Source organism: Empidonax traillii, unplaced genomic scaffold (genome assembly GCF_003031625.1).
Source record: "Empidonax traillii isolate 1590-97213 ecotype Southwest subspecies unplaced genomic scaffold, ASM303162v1 scaffold1042:size202023, whole genome shotgun sequence".
In the NCBI taxonomy this organism is placed as follows: domain Eukaryota; kingdom Metazoa; phylum Chordata; class Aves; order Passeriformes; family Tyrannidae; genus Empidonax; species Empidonax traillii.
The window spans coordinates 31,792-53,067 of record NW_020956235.1 but is presented as its reverse complement, the minus strand read 5'-3'; the positions used below and the strand labels follow the sequence as shown (position 1 = coordinate 53,067).

General features: G+C 38.3%; 1 protein-coding gene across 12 annotated transcripts; it reads right to left on the bottom strand.

Moving 5' to 3' along the window:
- Positions 1–30: 30 nt before the first annotated feature.
- NSUN7 (NOP2/Sun RNA methyltransferase family member 7) lies at positions 31–21,039 on the bottom strand. Of its 12 annotated transcripts, none has more exons than XR_003573568.1 (13): positions 16,436–19,638; positions 15,995–16,053; positions 14,500–14,630; positions 13,309–13,461; positions 11,875–12,058; positions 10,572–10,782; positions 10,126–10,269; positions 9,487–9,588; positions 8,849–8,966; positions 5,396–5,513; positions 2,848–3,271; positions 2,337–2,811; positions 31–1,181 (listed from the first exon to the last, which is right to left on the bottom strand). XR_003573568.1 is itself a non-coding variant. In XM_027904344.1 (13 exons), the coding sequence occupies exons 2-13, from the start codon at positions 16,746–16,748 to the stop codon at positions 2,534–2,536; spliced, it is 2,235 nt and encodes a 744-aa protein (XP_027760145.1). In that variant the 5' UTR covers positions 16,749–16,795; positions 20,923–21,039; the 3' UTR covers positions 364–2,533. The 12 variants fall into 12 exon arrangements, 11 of the variants coding, with proteins under 11 accessions (XP_027760145.1, XP_027760146.1, XP_027760147.1 ...); XM_027904344.1 differs by adding an exon at positions 20,923–21,039 and having other exon boundaries at positions 364–2,811; positions 16,436–16,795; XM_027904345.1 differs by adding an exon at positions 20,717–20,732 and having other exon boundaries at positions 364–2,811; positions 16,436–16,795.
- Between the last annotated feature and the right edge of the window lie 237 nt (positions 21,040–21,276).

Here is a 21,276-nt window from a genome sequence, read left to right as displayed (position 1 = left end):
CAGGTTTGTTTAACAGCGGTAAGAAAGAAGGAAACACATCCACTGTTTATTAGCGGAGCCCAGTCTTACATAAAGCACCTGACTGACACAGAAAAGGACAATTTTCCCTGCTGTTGGCCACTTCTCCACATTTAAATGTAATCTGTTCTGAGAATAAATTTAGCTGCATAAAGTGATTGTCTCAACTGTTACTGCTCCGTGAAACTGGGAAATTATTTTTTGTTCCAAATGGTGCTTGAGGGAAGGGAAAAACATAGTGGTGGGTTTAGAGGCAATAGCAGTGCAATGGAGACTTTTGCATCTGGAAAGTTGAATCAACAGTTTCTAGCTGCAAATTACAAATGAACAACTGGATTACAGAAAAACAGTTACATAAGATACAGTTTTACTGTAAAAAGTCACTGAGTGCTAACTTAATGTACAAGCATCTACGAGCCACCTGGACCCAGTCCCAGATGTTTCCACCAAGTGAACTCAGTGCTTACAAAGCTGCTGACCTGCAGAGTCAAAATATTCACTCTCTGAGACATCAAGATTCTAACTGGTTTAATTTCTATACCATTTAAAAAATGCAAATTCCTGAAAGCAAGGTGAGGCTGATTGTGGGACATCATGACATATATTACATAAGAGGCCCAGAAATTCTGTCATCAGACACATACATGTATGTTCTTTTACAAGTAATTTTAACTTTAATAATGAATGATAAAAAATTTAAAAAAAAAAATCATTTCTAACCACAGAATGTCTAAGTTTATTTTAAGCATTTAACAACCATACTGGAAGAAAAAAAAAATCTTCTTAGTGTCCATTCCTACTATCCAACATGTAGAATCTCTCCTCCTCCTAGATGGTTTTGACATAAGAATTTCTTTTTTTCCAGTTCTACAACATTGCATGTGCACAGGTCTAAATCTATCCTTACAGGTTTTCTCAAAAACAAGAGCAAAATTCACCATGTAAATGGAATGGGTAAGGACCATGGATTGCTCACAGGGATACGCAGGAGGTGTGAGATGTCTTTGCTTAGGAAAGCTGGCTCAGATTAAAATGCTACAAGAAATTTTCAGTGATTCAATGAAGCAACAATATCCAATGGACACAAGCCAGTTGGTTTTGCTGCTGGTGTAGTATCTTTTGCATCCTTTCTTATAAAGGTACTGCTGATCCAGCGGCTCTGACTGGTGTGGGTGGAGAAAAAATAGAGATGTTAAAACATTTTCTCTGGATCCATCTAAATCCAGACCCACATGTCAAATCAATTAAGATTCCATACTACATTTTGTTGCTGCTCATGGCAACACTCTTGCCAAGTATCTTAAGTGGTTGCCTAGAGGAAAATTTCTCTCCTGGGCTACAGCTGCCTTTGCCTTCCTATATTGCTATGCTGTCTATTTAATTCTTAGAACACTTCTAAATACAAATCAGATTATTGTTAAAAGTATCTTTGTGTCTCCCTTTATGCTCTGCTCAGATTATAAAACAACTGTAGATATTTTCCAGTTATTATCTTTGCTGGGAAGAGGGAGCAGCTTAGAAGCCTGTGACTATTTCCAAAGACAGGCAAACTACTCTGTGTTCAGTCATTATTCAGCTGACTAGCAGTAACATTTATAAAAATAAGTTGTTTTGACAGTAGCAGCTCTCTTTAACTAAGAACTGCTTGTGTTAAGAAATTGGTCAGAAGCAATTATGAGCCATGACATAGTCTGACGTGACATTATGATGATAATGCAGCATTTTTAACATGAGAATATTTTATCTATTTTTCATTGTTAATATTTCGAAGTACACCTGAGTAGAAACCAAGGGAGTAAGTACTAGAAAGCCTGTACATGGGCTTTAGTATACTTGGCCAGTTTCCTGTACAAAAGTTCACATCTAGTTTTAGAAACAAAGGTGAAGTAGCAGGCTTACTGTGCAAAGCTTATTTTCCATGCATCAAAGTGGAAACTTGCAAAAATGGTATCTAGCACTTGTAAAGAAAAGTAGCCACTTAAAAAACGCAGTCTCACTTTTTAAAAAAATGTCCATTTGAAATTGATTACTCTTACAGATCTAGGCCATGATGGCGGGTTCAGATATACAATTTAACTTGTCAATTTAAAGTATATAGCAAGAGATTAGAGTTTTTTGACCTCGCTCCTCACAACAGTGGATCAGCCTTAGGCAGCTAAGCTCCATTCACTTTAAAATGTAGTGGACTAAAAATTACTATCTAACCTGGATATTTCTACACTAATAGCCCATAACATCTCTCTTTTCCACAGCAAGATTATCCTGCATAAAGATATGCTGTAATCAAAGAGTATTGATTAATATACAGGAATCTTTACCTTCTGTATAAAGGAAGAGCCAAGTTTGAAGGTTTGTACAGCCATGGTCAAAGATGTCTAAGCACAGTTGCCTTGACCATTTTAGACAGGGGTGGTGGAAATATTCAACCACTTCGACCCTGTGCTCCAGTCTGGCTATGAAAGTGATGGTTGATTTGATACCCTGAGTTTGCTTCCTTACAAACTTCCCTATGGTGTTATCGCTCTGGAGGCGAAGTGATTTTCTCAGGCTTCAATACAACCCCTTTATGTCTTGCCCTTCGAGCAGGTGTCTGTCTCTCAGACACCTTGCCCGGAGGGGACAGATGAGATGTGCGCTTTGGCACTTTGGGCACAGCTGTGTGTGAGTCAGGGTCGGCAGATTTCTTCAGCTGATCGTGGCTGTTTGTTTGGTGCACGTTCTTCTGTCGTGTGTTACTGACTGCTTTGGACACAGGTATGTTAGGGACTCCTTTAGGCACCGATGCTGTACTGCCTGCTTTTGTTCTGGGCATGTGCTTTTTTGTGTTACTGACTGCTTTTGCTCTGAACACATTCTGTTGTATGTCACTGACTGTTTTTTTTCGGGGCACATGCTTTTGTTGTGCTTTACTGACTGCTTTTGTTCTGCACACATGCTTTTCTTGTATGTCACTGACTGCTTTTGTTTGGGGCACATGCTTTTGTTGTGTTTTACTGACTGCTTTTGTTCTGCACACATGCTTTTGTTGTGTGTCACTGACTGCTTTAGACACAGGAACTTCGGCCTTAACATGAGCTCCAGTTTGATGGTGAAGGGGCTCTGCAGCCTTTGGCTTTCTGTCAGTACGTTTACGTCGTTTTACTTTCTGCTTTTTCTCTTCTTTTGGTTTTCCTTCAGAAATGCTATCTAGTAGTCCTTTTTCTGCAGCATAAGCCAAAATGTCTTTAGCAGGCACTTTTTTAGAAGAATCTTTCTGCAAATTTCAAAGGAAACAACAATGAATCTAAGTCACAACACAGAGCTGCTTAGAATTTATTCCATGAGAAAACTGTGGCAGAGTCTAGCAGAAGGACTTAAGTCACATGTGATAAATGCTAACCAAACTATTTATTCATGAAATAAAGAACGTGACTGTTGTGTACAGAGTATCAGAGCATTTCCTCCTCAGAAACTTTGTTCTCCACCAGCCCAAAGAGGTTAAGCTCAGTTCCAGCCTCTGTACTGCATGTCTGACTTGTGGTTTAACCCCAACCAGCAACCAAGGTAACGCATTCCCCCACCAGCAGGGTAGGGAGACAATCAGAAGGGTAAAAGCCAGAAAACTCCTGGGTTCATAAGACGAGTTACTTGGGAAGACAAGTGCCATCACTCCAAATATCCCCACTTCCTCCTTCTTCCCCCCGCCTTATATGTTGGTCGTGATGTCACATGGTACGGGATGTGCCTTTGGTCAGTCTGGGTCACCTGTCCCGGCTGTGTCTCCTCCCAGTTTCCCGGGCACCCCCAGCCTCCTCACCAGCGTGGCAGTACAAAAAGCAAAGAAGGCCTTGGCTCTGTGTTAGCCCTGCTCAGCAGTAACAGAAGCATCTCTGTACTATCAACCCTGTGTTCAGCACAAATGCAAAGCACAGCCCCACATCAGCCACTGGGAAGAAAATTAACCCTGCCCCAGCCAAAACCAGCACACTCCCACACGGACCTGCTGTGTAATGTGTCTGTAATAACATGCACGTACATAACATATGTGTGTGCCTGTGTATCAGAAATAGTAACTAAAATACAGAAACGTTATCAGTAACATTAAACATTAAAAACTTTTGCTATATGAAAATACAAATTTTCACTATAGGAAAATATAGCGAAAATAATTTTCACTATAATGAAAATCTTCCCTCATAATACATAAGTAAGGAATTATCAGACTTGATTAACTAGGAACCAGCTCAGCATCCAAGCATATAAAGAGGAAAAATAGGGAAGAAACTGCTTAGAACTTGCTAAGAAGAGGGTTTCTGTAAACCAGAAATTTCAGTTTAAGTTTTAAGTACATGTTTTGTGCCTCATGGAGAATGTTCATTTCCCAAATCACCTAAAAATTGGCCATAGGAGCAATTGCTTCTATGCATTAGAATTTGACAAAAATTATTCAAATTTTTTTACCTGAAACAAAAGTACTTGTTTCTCTGGAGGGAGACATGTGGTAAACAGATGTACACAGCATGATTAACTAAAACTCAGGGAGCCAAGTTGAAAATATTTTATATTGAAAAGAAGAAGATCAATAATAGGTAAATTCAAGGCTTTTCATGTGTGATTCTCTTACTCTTAATAAAATCTTCTCTCCTAATTTTCCCTACGAGACAAGGTTCTTTCAAGCACTGTGATCACAGTATGACAGAAAATAACACAAATGATCAAATGAGATCTTCTGTCATAAATTTGCAATAAAATTCTACTTAGCTGCTGCCACCCCCCACCCCTTCCTCGTTTGGTTAAAAAATTCTTGCTTCTCTCAGACACAAGAGGAAAATGTTGGCACTCAGAGATGCAAACTAGCCCTTTAAGGCCTTTCCTCAGGAATTGTGACAACATTTTTCTGCTTACTCAGCAAAAGCCTCCTGTCTTTCAAGCCAGATTTGCATATGCCTTAGTTTGGGAAGGAAACATATTCATACCTATTTCACTCAAATTATAATAGTGTCACCCATACGGTTTAAGACTTCATCTGAATCCCGGTGACACAAATAACAAATAACTTTACTAGACACCATTTATCATGAGTCCAATCAACCTATGTGTTTCATTCCAAGGTGTGAGAACAATACATATCCTGTTGGTGTTGCTGGCACTGACTTGGATCATGGGCCTGCTCTGACCATGAACAGCTCCAGTACAACAGGCACATGCTGGAAAACTGGGCTCAGCACAAAATTCCAGAAGTGGCACATTTCAACTGCTCCCTATCCTTTGGTCTTAAGACAACTACAGAGCATCCAGGAATTTTATTTCAAATGTTCAATTTCATTTATTCTTTTGTGGAAAATTGCAGTAGTCATCTTCTGTGAAGTGATTTTAAATGGTAACTTCCTTAGCTTACCTCTCGTTCTAGAACGGCTACAAAACAACCACTGGAAATTTCTGATGGCTCCATTTTGAAGAAAATTTCAGTGGAAGTCTCTGAATCGGAGCAAGTAGAAAAAACAGGAGGAATAAGCCTGTAAAAAATAAAGAAAATACTAGAAAATAATATTTAAAGATATAAAAGGAAATAAACAAGGATGCACTAAAAGTAAGTTCCAAATATGCCTTTCAGTGACATAACTTTATCTTAATTTTAAACAACTGCAATTCAAGAAAGGCATAAGAATTCACCTGTTCAGAAACAATGGGGTTTTCCCATTTTTTCAATAATTCCCAATTTTTCCAGTTATAAGTATATTAACCACCAGATAATAAATATGTATTAATATAACAAAAAGTTTGTCCTTTCTCAGGTCTGAAATTACTGGGTTATCAAGTTGTCCATGAAGTTGGGGAATGACCTGAAAACACTAAGCAGCTCAGAAATTGCAGAGATATTGACTTTGAGTTAATAGTATATGCTCATAATAAGTAATATATCTAAGCTAAAAACCTTAAGTTAGCAAAATTTGCTAACCTAAAAATATTTTTAATAATTGAGTGATGTTTTTCCAGCTTTACAGTTTTGCAGTGCATTAGTGGGGAAGGAAGAACCAGCCTTTTTTCATATTTTCCTTATATTCCAGGAACACCTAGCTGTTATAAAGAGGCCTCAGGGACTTGGCTCATAAGGCTGCTAAACTAGTACTAAGAGGCCTAAGTACAGAAAAAAACACTCTCAAAATGTCCTTTTGCAATTATAAGTCCCTTCCTCTTCCCATCACTGAGGACTATAAGATAGAGCCCCTCCTCAGTGCTCCGTTAATCCTCTTGAGACAGAGCTTTATTCAAAGATGGTTACAGAGAAATACATTTAATATTTGTAAGCAATATCCTGATTTGGCTGGCTAGTTCATTTCTAATGGGAAGTCTGCAAAACTATTTGTTTCCAAGTTTCCACCATAATCTGAATTTTTTTCCACACGCTTTGGAACTCGATAGAACAGACTACAAGGCTCACATCCTCCTCGCATCATGTGTCCTGTGACACAGGAAATTTTTCATTTTACATCAGCTCACTCAATATAAAAAAAAAGAAGGGATAATTTTTATTGATGTATACAAATTACTGTTACCAGGAATCCCTTCAATGGATGGTCTGACCCTGAAAAATGATGCAGAAATTAACTCAATTTGATACACCAAAGAGAAATGCATGAGTGGTTTAGATTCCTCTCTAAACACACCTGTTCACAAAGTGTACCCTTACTTAAGGTGAAGCCTTTGCTATGAAACTGTCACATCCTTAAGGTAAGCTCAGCTTAGCCAGTGGGTACATGTTTAAAATCACTCTTACAACTGCACAGCCCTAAGACCAGCCATATGACCCCAAACTCCAGTAGAGCCTTATTTTGTTCAGCACTACTCCAGTACTGCAGAGTAATTCCAAAAGGTATAATGCACATAAGTACAACTGGTGTAAGAGTTTCCTGAAAGCCCTTGATTTTATTGGAAAAGGAAAATAATAGTAAATAGGCTTGTGATGATCATATAGGATGTTTTATTAGTGTAACTTGCCTCTCAAAGACACTACTGTAAACACTGGGGGTAGTAATTCTGCAGCAGTTTTTTCATTCTATACTGCATTGTTTTACACTGCATTGTTTCAAGTCGGTTCTCTAATTAATTCTAAGGAAAGCGTAAAAGGAATTGTTGTAAGTAATACAGGCATCTTAAATGGCTTGAACCATATAAGACATCTTAAGCATAATCACACTATATATTTTATTTCTGGTGTTCTATTACTGCTCTCTTCACACTGGTTACCAGCAGCTTTACTGTAGAGAGAACTGTGCATGAAAACACCCAAGATACTGTGTGACAGTGCAGGAGAAACTGATTCTGAAATTGTTATTTATGGAGCTCAATCAGTCTTCAGTCACAAACTTGCTCAGGTCTGCCAAAATCCTAATTTAATTTTATTGTCCCTTTCTGACCATCTGAGATTGCCTTACTTTGAAAGTAAAAGTATAATTTGGTAGTTTAACAAGTTTCATGATCCTTGTGCAAAACACTGAATAGATTTTGGTTTGGCTTCAGGGGGAGGGGAGGTGTTTTACACAAGGGGGAATTTTTTCTAAAATAATTAAAGCTCTGAGAACTTTTCTTTTAATACAAATTCTGTTACATGTGTTATGAATTTATGTATTATTTGTATTCAACTAATTTGGAGACCATTTCATTCCAAGGTTCCCTGGGCTCTCCCCATAGCATAACAGGTGTATGGAGATCAAGACGTGACAGACTCTACAAAATTTCAAATTCCAAAGGAAAACACAGTTTACAGCAAAGAGCCATAGATGCTTTTGGACTAGCATAGCACCACTGGCAAGACAAGCCCTGATTTCATCCCACTTAATGTAAAAATTCAACCAGGCTATTTTTTATCAGTGCACTGCAAGAAAAATGCATTTTGTTGCACTTTGTCTTAACCTTACGAACAACATACAACTTTTCAAAATTCTTTGGACTGGCCACAGTTAACATTTACCATTTTAATCATGCAAAATTTAATTACACTGAATGATATCTTGAGCCACAGTACCTCTCCCTGCGATAGCCAGCTTATTAACATCATCTAAGGTAATATAAAATCTAAAAATATAGTGTTACTCTTCTGTGATTTTGGCAACATACACTCTCTTAACCTGCATCTCGTAATCATCTATTGTATCTATGTGCGAGTGCCAACTGTTTGCATTTATCTACTGTGACGGAAAAGAAAAACCAGAAAGTACTCACCAGCTTTGTAACAATTTCTTTGTCTGACAGGGGTGACAGCTGACAGGTTTTAACTACATATAACTACATACTATAAAGTATACATAACACGTACTTTTTTCATATATACTTGTTATGATTGCACAGGATGATCTCTTAATGTAACCCATCCTCCCCGCAAGTCATTCATCTGAATACAGGGACGAGCAATCCTACAGCTAGTGTTCTTATTCTTCTATATTATTCTCACAATTTAAGATTTAATTTCTTTTTCCTTCGAAACTGATCATTCTAGGTCAGAAGTTGAGAGCCTACTAGCAAGTTCCTTGACTTCTAGTCTCCATTTTATCTTAAACTAGCTTCATTCTCTGAATACTGATAAAAAAAAAGCAATGGCTTTTTGTTATTTCCAACCAGTGATGGTTTCCTCCCATCTCAATTTCAGATGAACAAAACTATTAGATGAAAAAGTCAATAGAATACTGCTAAGTACTCTCATGAACATCAGAAAGAATGGCATGACAGGCAGCAAAAACTATTGTAAATAGTAATTTAATGCAAGACACATATCAGTCTAGGAGACAAGAATTATGCTACAATTTAAAGTTATACTTGAATTTTTCCATAGATAAAACTACTCATTCCATACCTATATGGTTGTACTTTATCTCCTTCCACTCCAGATTCCAGTGCTTTTTTCACTACTAGTTCATTTTCTTGAGGGTAAACTGAACAAGTGCAGTAAACAATAGCTTGTACTTTGTTAACTACAAAACAAAACAAATTTTCTACCGTTCAGGTTCTTCATACAGACAGTGGTTTGGTAAGGACTGAAAGCATCACAAAAGTTATGCCTGGATGTCACTTTTACCAATAAAAATATCCTCCCGCACACATTAGTATGCAATCTCTACTGGTTTTTAATAATTAAAATGTTAAATATTTGCAGATCACAGCACAAATTCAAAGCTGTATCCATCTTTTCACACAGCTACAAAAGGAGAGGGGAAGAAAGTGGCAGCATGCAGATGGAGTCTGACTGCACTTGCAGCATTTCCAAATCAGAGTATGACTAAGCCATAAGCCAGTTCTCTACACAATGCTGAAGACTATTTGTTAATGTCTGCTGAACACTAGGACACAGAAATACCTTCAGACTGGAGCCGAACATTATTCAGGGGTTTAGGTTATTGTTAATGCTTATTGTTAATTAATAGAGTAATCCATGTATTTTTAGGAATTGATAGTACAAGGTCCTCCCAGAAACTGGAGAACTAGCTCACTTACATTTCAGAGCATGAATCAACTCGTTAAGCTGCCTTTCAGCAAGAATACTGAGTTTATCCTCAGACACAAATCCCTGGAAAAGGTCTTGTAGCAATCCTGCATCTAAAAGCAGAGAGCTGTAAATTTAGTATTGCAACTTAGTGTCTTAAAATTCAGTTGTTTGCAGAAACAGACGTGGTTGTTATTAGTGCAGTTAGAAGGAAGGTTTTACGCATTAGAATACCAATGGAGTGCCTAATTTATTCGCTTTCCTTCTTTACTTATAATTACTGGTATCTCTTATTTGCTTCTATTTAATGAAAATTGCACAGTGAACAGACTTATACAAACAGTCAATAAAGGAATGTAAGCAAATGGAAAATTATATACATATTGGTATACTGAAATAAATTTTCTGCCCATAGTCTTTTTACTTTAAAAAGAAATATATACATTCTGCTCCCCAAAATAACCCTCAAACTTCGTACTAGCAACTTGAAGCAGAGAATTATGCAAGTTAATATATGTTTCATAGTAATTAAAAAAGGGGATTTTAATAAAATTATACAATTTACTGAAGTACCTATAATGTCTAGGCCACAATACTTGAATGTATTCATTTCTACCAGAAAGCATGAGCTTTTCTGCATCAAAAGTTACCTCTGTGTTCACTTAAAATAAACTCCATTGGATTGCCAACACCCAGTCCAGAGCATTGTGGTATCAGCAAAATAACTGTCGCCTTTTGAAGTCTTCGGTCTGTTGGTTCAAGCTCAGTAAAGTCTTCATGTAACAACTGAATATCTGCAAAATAAAGGAAGAACTCAACAGTTATACAATGCAAACAAGCCTACCTACAGGTGATACAAGTGAAGAGAGAGACTCTGCTGTTACACAGATTTCAGTAGAGCTAGAGCCTGCTAGACCCAGATCCTCCAAAGTATAAGCTGCCAGTTCACCTTGTGACAATGCAAAAAAGTTGTTACTGCCCTCGACAAGTCTTTAATAGGGCATCTCTGAATTCTCATAGAATTATGCTGTATTTACAGATGTCACAAACATCTGTATTACAACACTTTTTGTATACCAACAGTTTCAGCACCTACTTTCACATCCCATGTGACTGAAAATATTCCTCAGTTCTTCTTCTTTTGCTGAAGATTTCACACCACAAACAAAAATTGTGGACATGCCATGATTTGTCAGCACTGACATATGGGCAATGGTCAGATGGGAACCTGTGTGAGCCACTATAATGTCATCACCTGGATTCAACAGTGCCTGTGCAGAGTGTACAGCAAGGCTGCGAGACTTATCCTGGAAAACAGTGACAAAAAATTAAGTACAACCAGTTATTTTTGTTTCTATGAATGCCAACCTTCTTTTCCAAATAAGCAAAGTATTTAACTGTTTTCATAGGAAATGGGAAAGGGAGGAAAAAACTAACCAGAGACAGCTGCTAATCCAGAATTAAATAAAGTATAAAACCAAATACTCAATAAATTTAAATAACTTAATTCTAAATAATACATTTAAAAAGTATAATATCCATAGGTGAAAAGAGAGAATGCATATCATCCCCATGAGGGATGAAGAACTCCTAGCAACAGCCAGAAAAGAACATAGGCCACAATTCAGAACAGGCAGAATTTATTCTCAGAGGCAGTTTAAGACAGAAATGCAAAATTATTCACATAGCTCTTGACAATCATTACAGGAGAAATGAAGCCCTTACAGATCAAAGATCAAAATTTTGTTGAAATCTGAACAACACAAAGCCAGACTGGAATGCTGGGACATTCCACAGGGACCACTCAAAAGGAGTAAATGGTCTCATACCACTGGTGATTAAGAGAAAACATCATCTCCATCAAACTGCTTAAAAAGGCAAGGAGTAAAGATACTGACCACAGATACAAGGTCTTGCACCAAATCTGACAAACACTGATGATAAACGGAAGGAGGGGGAAAAAAGTGCTAAACCTTTAAGTTCACATCATTGTTTATGTACCCACATTAAGTTCACAATATACTACAGTGGCATGCCAATATCTACTAACTGCGGGAAAGCATTTGGAGATACATCAAAACTTTCTTCACATTTTTTAGAAGGGAGACTGCCTCTCTGATCACGTTTTATATTTAATGTCAACAGTTTTAAGAATAAATTTAAAACATTCTACTAACTTTATTGTACCTATCAATTATAAGCATTGACATTTGCATGCTAAATTTATTAAGTGAATGAGTTTGTAACCTTCTAATTACTAAAAATAACCAAAACCTTATGAGAGTATGTTGCTGCCTGACTGATTTAATAGGATAGTCACTCAATACACAACCTCATTCAAATGCAAAGCAATTACTTTAGTCTGCAGATCATCTGACTCAAGGGTGACATCAACTCACCTGCAGTAGGAGTTTGCAATCTGCAAAAAGATCTAAATTAAGCAATTCTTCTTTAAGAGAGGAAGGAAAAACCAATACATCATGGCAATGTTGGTCCATGGCATATGTATAATGGTTAAAGTCTGACACAGATTCAACCTTTTTGAGTCCCTTCATCTCCAAATTGCTGATAACATCTTCAAGGCTGTTAACATACAACTCTGACCATTAAATATACAAGAGTTACTTAAGCAACACAGTTTACATTGATTATATGAATTTTATACTATTAGTGTGTGCATGCATATGCATACATACATAGGTATACAATGCCATACTGCCTGCAGGAGGGGTTACTATATTTTAGGCATATAAGTTCTGGTTTGAAACAGTTAAGTTAATAAGTTTGACAAAATAAATTAAAAAAGATGTATGTGTCTCCAGAGGATGATTCTAAGCATCAAAACAGAAATGTCCATGTGCTCAGGAGACACTGTAGTAAATTTACTGCTGAAATGCTTTAGCTCTTTCAATTGCTTTCAATTTAGCCCAAGTCACCAATGATTTTAATGGTTGATAACTGAAAGAATCCTTGTGTAAATGGAACGAAGGCATAACTGCTGAGGTTAGCAATTCAAATATCATAAAGAGTTAAAGGTATATGTAGCAACATTTGTTTGTTGAAATGCCATTTCAGACCGTGCCACAGCCTTATGTGGTACATTAAATGTGGGATGAATGCAGCAGCTTTTAGTTCAGTCTTATTTAAGGCTTGCAAAGTCACAACCAGAGTAAGACACATTATCTTCTAAGCACCAAACACTGGTCCAAGACCAGAGTAGGAAAACAAAATTCTTGAAAACATTATAAAATGAATTACCTGCCTAACAAAACAGATAACAGGATAATCTGGTATGGTTCATGTATCTGTTAGTACAAACTGGGAACACCAGTTATAGTGAGGTACAGACTATATAAAGTAGTCTACAGAATATAAGAATTTTTTAAAGTGTATTTTTATTTCAAGCTTACAACAACCTTACAGAATAAACACCAGTTTAAGTATTGTATCTCAACACCCTTTGCCAAGATTATGGCTTACACTAATACACCCACTTTTAAAGGTGTTTTGTCTATCTTTTGTCATCAAGTTCATATATCCATTTTTTTTTTTAACTTTATTTCCTTATTTATTTGGTTAAAGACCCACACAAGCAACAAAATAGTAAGAAGAACTGTTTCACAACCTTGTTACAGGGTATGAATACCATTACTGCAATACATAAAAACTACAAGCAAACATAATACAATGGAGCTAGACTAATCAGAATTTCCTGTAAGAATTTTAAATTACTGGTAAAAATACAACCTGGGAATTCTAAAGAGAACATGGAGCAAACTACATCACTCCATATGTAAAAACATCAATATCAGATGATACTTTAAAGTCCTTACCTGATTTTAAATGTGTTTATCCAAACACAGAAAGGTAAAGCAGAAACCCTTTGTTCCTGCTTCCATATGGTTTCTGGTACAAAGTGTTCAATTGAAAGAGCATCGTATTTAATGCGACATCGTGCCAGTGCAGCTGCCAATTTGGTCTTACAACTACAAAAAGACAGTCACAAGTTTAATAAGAACATTTCCTATCCCAGACAAAGGTAGAGGCAAGTCCATAGCTAAGATTATTTTATTTAAATGCAGCTGGGAGTGGAGTTATGACAGATGACTCTCAAATGCATTCACTTTCTCAAACAGCTTAGAAAACCCCAATCCAATATATTTTGGAACTTCCATCTGTGGAATACAACAATGATATTCATTTGAATGTTTGAAAATGTACATACATATATGTGCAGAATGAGCATTTGATGAAAGCTGACCCATTGTACAGAAACAACACCAATACAGGTATGATGGCAACCAGGAGTCCGAGAAAATATTCCCAGTCTTTTATCCCCACAAGCTCTTGATACATGATAATTCAAAGCAAATAAAAATTGTTGGTGAACTGCTTGAGATATATTACTCACTGCCCTCCAAAAATACCTTGCACTTAAGATATTCATTAAGTTTTTGGGCTACTCTAAATCTAGCAACAGCACAATTTTGTCTAATAAATGCCTTTAGAGTTCCTCAACTGACTGATGAAAGAAATAATAAATATTAAAATGTTTGTTAAATATTTATTATTTTTAAAAATTAGAACAAAAAAAAGGGTATGTAAAATAAAGTTCCATAATAGAAGTACTGCTAAATAGATGGATGTTATTCTACTCCATGACCTCTTGATTCTGTTACACACATATTTATGAACATTTACTGAATATTTAATTTCTCTCCTAAAATTGTATGAAAAAAGTTTCAACAACGCCAAAAATAAGATAAGATGCTAGTAAAATAATCCATAATATAAGGATGGTTTGTAGGTTTATTTTTCTTAACTATATATATATGTGTGTGTGTGTGTATATATATATATATATATATGAAAGTTTCCCTTCAAACTAGGTTCTCATTAAAAATAAAGTCCACAAAATTTGAAAATAGAAGACATGCTTAATAATTATTTTTAAAAGGTACAGGTTATACAAATCTGCATTTTTGCTAATATATATCTACAAAAAAAGCTCTTTGCACATATACCTGTATAAATAATGCCCTATTTCCCGAACTTCTTCTACAGGTTCCTCTTGGTCAAAAATCTTTCGTGCTTCAAACTTTCGGTCTTGTAGGTCATAAAGCATCACAACAAGCAAGCTGGTTAACTCATCTGGCTGCAACAGAAAAGCAGCTGGATAGCCAAAGTGACACAAAGTGTGCCTTACTTCTGCAAAAAGTTCCATATCAAACAGCAGTCTACCATATAAGAGGCATTAAAAACTCCAGTGAAGTGCTTATTTGTAAGAATAAAAAAGTAATTCTGTACGGAGAGCTAATAAAACATTGAAGATTGTTTTTTCTAAATACTCAAAATACACATCTTGTAAGTTATTTAGCTTACCAAAATTAAAAACACTCTCCATACACAGATAAAACACTACATCTTAACAACTTCTAATGTTATCAGAATTGAAAAATTGAAATTGTGTTCTCCTCATTAAGGAATTGAATAGCAAAGCTAACAAAAACTTCTTGTCTACATTTCATTTCTTGTAGGATTCATCTGTATGTGGTACCCCACAAGCTCAACTGTAATAACCATTCTGGTGTTGGGAATTATGTAAAATCTCCTTCCCATGTCTAAATTTTAACACCAGGGAGTATCATCTGCCTATAGACAATAATTAACAGCACGTCTGTTACTACTGTCTACCTCTTTCCATGAAATTCCTACAGTTATTATGCCTTTTAAGATGCTCACCTTCTCACAAATATGACCAAAATTATTTAGAAAACTAGAGTTATTAGGGAAATACCACCAAACATGGAATGTTAGCATGTAAGTCTTACTTCCTTACAAAAACAAGACAAAGGTGCTAAATCATTTGCCTGCTCACATCAATCTCCACAAATACTATCAGTTCAAGTTCATTTTGCAGCTTTCAAAGGCATCAAAGACCTTCCATTGAAGGAACAGCAAATTACTCTGTAAAGCCTAGAATTTCTTTTCATGTCAAAGCAGGAAAGTATGTTCAGAGAGTAACCTGGAACAATTTTTGCCAGTACAATATTGTATACAGTACAGTTTGCCCAGGAAATTAAATGTGGTTTCAAAGCATTTCTTTGTCTGATGGGGTTCACTCCACGCTTTCTAACTCCCAAGGACAGGAAGGATACATGATTTTTTTTCCCTGCTCACAAGGGGACACAGATGGAAAGGAAAGCACATGGACAATCTGACAAGCACTGCAGAAAAAGATTATGGCTCACTCTTCCATCTTCTTTCTTTGAAGGTTTTGATTCCCTTCAAAGGGTTGTAAAGTACAACAGAATCTCACAAACAACATATCTAGTACTTTGGAGAGGGATGCTTTGGACAACTATCTAAAATAGTCAGCAATATTTCAGTCTGAGCCTGTCATACAGTTCAAAATGACAAAGATTGTTTTGAAGAATGTTGCAGAATCCTCAGGAAAGATTCTAATTACATCAGTGCAGAAAATACAGAACTTATTTCCTCACAACAATGTTCACTTACTATTGACTGGCATGGGTAAACACCACTATCTAACAATATTTCTTCAAGAAGATCTTGATCTGCAAAAAAAAGAAAATACTAACAAGTTAGGCTATGAAATCTACAAAATTCGAGGAAGAAAAAGAAAACCTTATAAATCACTAAACTGTGAGTTTAAATGTCATGAAAATTAAGGGCAAATTCAATCACAAAGAGTAACAACTCTATATAATTCCTTTACATGAAAAAGTATAGGGTTTAAATGTCTGATTTCACAAAATGCTAATAACACTTAGCTATATTTAACTATTTGAGGGATATGAGTAGTCTAGTAATAACCTGCAGTTTACCAAAGAATTCCTCAGATCTCTGCTGTCAGGCAGACACTGAACATATTGCTTTCCCATGTTTTCCCTGCTGCATCATTTCTGTTGGCAATGCTTGGAAAAGTTTTGTACTTACATTTTAGAGCACTGAAAGCCAGTTCATAAGATACACGCCTGGAATGCTCATCTTTAAAAGCCAGCACGGGAGATTCTGAGTTATTGCCGTACTGCACCAGCATTCTATCCTTACTCTTTTCAGTATGAATGCCTTGAAAAATCTTAGCTGCATTCATGTATACGGAGTCGGGATAGCCATCCTTCTCAATCAGAGTCACTGTTCTTTTTGCAACAGATCCTTTTTCATCCAAAATTTTAACTTCATTCAAGTCTGACGTATCATTTTTAACATCCTTATATGAAGACACCAAGCTACTTTTAGAACCTGGCATTTTTCCAGTTGCTGACTGTGTAAGTGCAAGTCACAATCCCGCTGCCTCTGCAAAAAAAAAAAAAAAAAAAAAAAAAGTTTGCGCTGAATAATGGAATTTTATTTTGCTAGAATAAACTTTTCCCTTCATTTTCAGGTTTTCAATAAAACTTGTTTTCTTTTTTAGGCTCTAATCCTGCAAAACCATGTATCCCCTATATGTGTATACATCTATCATCTTACAGTATATAGAGAAGTATTTATAAGAGTTTTCTTACCTTATTTGTTTTCACCAATGCATGTGCAAAGACTGTTATTTATTCCAAAGAAGCCAGTGCTTTACCATAAATGATCCTAAACAGACTATACAGGGAGATCTGATTCTCTGTGTCTAATAAGAAGTTTTACTATTGCAGACAGAATAGAATCTCTTACTAGGAATTCTCCTTTAATAAGAAAGACACCACTGAAATTTCAAAGCAGACATCATGTCTTGCAAAGAAGAACCATCTTGAAAAGAGTTGCAGTGAATTCCAAATGTTTGTCCACTAACCTGCATATCTGTTCTTAAAAGTGGAGGAGAGAAATCGCCTAAGTGTTACATATTTAACACAGTACCTAAACAGCAGAATTTTAAAAGCAGGAAATCCATTCTGGGAGTTTCTGAAGGTATTATTCAACTCTCCATAATCCCAAGTGCATTTCTTAAATTCTCTACACATCCTACATGAACAATAAAATAAAAGCTATCTTCTCCAGAAGTGGAATGGGGCTTCAAGAAAAAGAAAAATAAAAACGCCCAGTGTTAGTTGAACGCAAAAAAGTCCCACGTAAAACACACCCAAAGTATTGGATTTACCCTACTTGCTCTGGTTGCTAAAACATGCTTTTATGATAATACTTGGAGGTGTTCAGAAGAGGGCTAAGCCAGAACAAATTTAAAGATAGAATAATTTTTTTTTTTTTTTTAATCAAACTAGTCTTACTGTCTGGGGAAGAATAAGAGAACTATAGGAACCTAGCAGCTTAGCTTTAGCACAAAAAGCCAGGCATGGATTCAGTGCTGATAAATATTTCAGGTCTAACAGCACAAAACAGCAAAATTTGGGGGTTCTGCCAGTCTGGAAAAAAAAAAAAAAAAAAAAAAAAAAAAGGTGATACTCTGATCAAATGGAAAGGATCTTCCCTTTTGCTACATATTTTAGTTCAGTACCATTCTCAAGCTTTTTCCCTGCACTCCCCAACACCTCTCAGGGTAAAATACATACCTCTTCTCCCCAGGCCAGACATACTTGCTCAGTATCATTTCTTTCCTCTTCCCTTTCCTGCCCACCATCACAATAAACCGTAGTGGCAACGGCAGATGGCGGCACAGAGTTGGAGGGGAAAGAAGGAACACAAGCTGCTGCTTCTCCAGCAGGCAGCCATGAAATGCCCCATACCGAGTCAGCACTCCCCCTTTCCTGAACGTGGATGACACTCAGCCCATTTCTCCCTTCTCCAAGACCAGCACAAATCAGTATCCAACCAGCCCAGCATGCTCCAGACAATGGACCAGTGTTCCTTCCTGAATTCTGGCAGCTCACCTGGCGGAGGCCACGTCTCATTCTTCTTCCCCAGGATTTGCTCTCCAAAACTAAGAACTTCAAACCCTGTCAAAGCAGTTCTTCCCATTTCTTTACAAAGGCTTCAGGCAAACAGTTTCCTGTGGAGGCAGCTAAGCTCCAACATCCCTAATGTTAGATGCAGCACTGATGAATCCATGGAGCAAACATAAATTAATTGTATGAAGCTATACTGAGACAGAACAAACTGTTATCAAAAGAAAACACTATTCTTCACTAGAATAAAGTACCAGATTACCTAAACCAAACTGAAACTCTTTGTGCTTAGAAAAGAAAAAAATCATATCAGGGTCTTTTACACTAATTTCACCAGCAAACTTGTATACAACTTCATAGAAACATGGACACCATCTAACAGGGACCTGGAACTCGAACACCCTCTCCAGAGGAACACAAATATTCCTGTTTAGAATATGTAGCAAGTGAACTATGTCTGTGGTGTCAGGACTTTTAACTTGAAGACTTCCCAATTACTCTTTGTGGCTTCTTTGCCACAGCCGAATTTGCTGAGCCACAAGATACACTGCTATTAGGATGATGTGATGAACATACTTTTCCAAAAGGGAAATGTCACCCTAATAACGATGAGATGACAGTGTTCTGCCCTGTGCAGATACACTGCACGGCTGCAACACTGTGAATTGCTGCCGGGATTACTGAACATTGTGCCAAGCAGAGTACACCAAGTTTGATTAATATGAAGTTCAGCTGGGAAGAAGAGCTTCCCAGCGAAGAGATAAAAGATCCTGCCTTTGTGGAAGAAATGAGTTGGATCTCAAGCAGATTATGCAGTTGATGGGGAAAAAACCTTTAAAGGTCCCAGGGAAGCCATCACAGTACTAAACCAGAATGGCCTTCAAAGTTCAGAAGTAATTCTTTTTCATTGTTAAGAAATTTTTCAAATGAAATAGGAATCTGTTGTGTTACAGGGTCACTAAAGCAGATGGAGATATAATGTGAGGACAGAAAACCATAAAATCAAAGTTTATAATATTCCTGAGTCATACACATGCTAAATCAACCTTAGTTGGACCCAAGTCCAGCAGTCTTAGCACACTTAACATGATTCCATGTTAAAAATATATACATACTCTCAGTGATCTGGCTAACTAGAGGTACAACTCCATCCTACAAAGCAGAAACTTGTGGCAATAAAGTTTCCAAATTCCTGCCAACATAATTCCACACTGTTTTCCTTAAGCTTGATGAAATTTACAAGTTATAGTAATAACAGGGTATGCAGAAGAAGGGAAGTTAAAGACACCCATGACTAAAATTTAGCCAACAGCTACTACACCTAGAGTTCATGTGGTAAGCAGCATCTATCTCAGGACGACACTGGTTGTTAAAGCACAGAAAACAGACAAAGTTTCTCCCCACTTCTGCTTCCAAGTCATAATCCACTAAACTGATGACAATGAATCAGGACTACTCACTGATAAGCATAACAGTTCAACAAGCACTACATGTAGCATCCCAAGGCAAAAGGGGTGCTTCTTGTGTACCTTATCTGTGCAAAGGGATGTACAAATCTCTCTTCCAAAGCCACCTATAATTACAGATGCAGATAAACTCCCATAACACAAGTTACTGTATCCACATACAAACAATAGCAATAAAGAAAAGGAGATTGCAGATTTCAAACAGCAGAGTGCAAACCAGAGGTGAGACTGGGGAACTAAATCGGACTATACTGCTTTACAGTCAGGCAGTGTGAGGTAGGAGGCCCGGAGGCATTCACGTTTCTTGCTATGTTTTTTACACTCAGAGTAGAGCTCTCAGCTGCTCTGATAGGCTCTGTGTTTGAAGCATCCAGCACATCTAAGACTAAGCCCACAGGAAATCCATTGGAAGAGTACCTGAAGAGAACATGGGTGAGAGACAACAAACACCTTATGCTCATGCTCTGAGGAAGCTCTTGGACAAGATGTTTTAGTTAACCTTTTCCTCACTCCCTGGACACAGTTCCTCACACACCAACAAACAGTAGATCCTTGACAGCCATATATACACGGTAGTTTTTGTCTTACTAACTCTGTGGGTACACATGGCCCTATAAGTTTCCTAATGTCAGCTGCGACTGTCTGACACCGAACTCCAAAGCCTCTGCTCTCCCCAGCTTCAGTCAGCTAATGTGCAGGGGATGGAAGGTTAGGGAGAGTCAGGAAAACAAGTCAGCCTCGAGACCATTCCCCAGCTCCGCTTAACTTAGGAAAAACAGCTCAAGTCCACTCACAGGACAGACATACAGCAGTTAAAAAAAGAAAAGGGGGGGGAGAGGCGGGGGAGGAAGCTACTTCTTTGTATAAACAGGCAAAACCGTTCCGAGATTGCCTTCGCTGGGCCGGGACGGCGGTTCCAGGACCCGGCCGGGCCGCTCCGCCCGCGGCCCCCTCAGGGCGCTGCAGGACAGAGGGCGCTGCCTGGGGCTCCGGGCACCCCTCTCGCCCATGCCAGGCAGGGGCGAGACCCACGCCGGGCAGGGCAGCGGGACCCCCGGGCGTCCCCGCCGGCAGGGCCCGCACGCCCCGCTCGCCTCACCCGCCCGGCCGAGCCGCGGCCCAGACGCACCTGCGGGGCCGCTGGGGTGGGGAAGGGGCGCCGCCAGCGCTGTGCTCCGGCGGGGGGTCCCCCTGCCCAGGCCCCCCGCCAGCCCCCTCCGCCGGGCCGGGCATGGGCTCGGGCCGCGGGGCCGGGGAGCGGAGGGGCTGGAGCCGGAGGCAGCGGTGCCCGCTGTCGGCCGGGCGCCGAGCGGGGCCTGGCGGCCGGGCTCCATCCCCGGCGGGCAGGCCGAGCCCCTCCGTGCCTCCCTCAGGATCCACCGGCAGGCACAGGCAGGCTGGCAACGGCTGGCACCGGGGCTGCGTGGGACACACTGGTGTTTCCCGAGGTTTCCCTGAACGGACCTCTGCGAAAATCCATGTC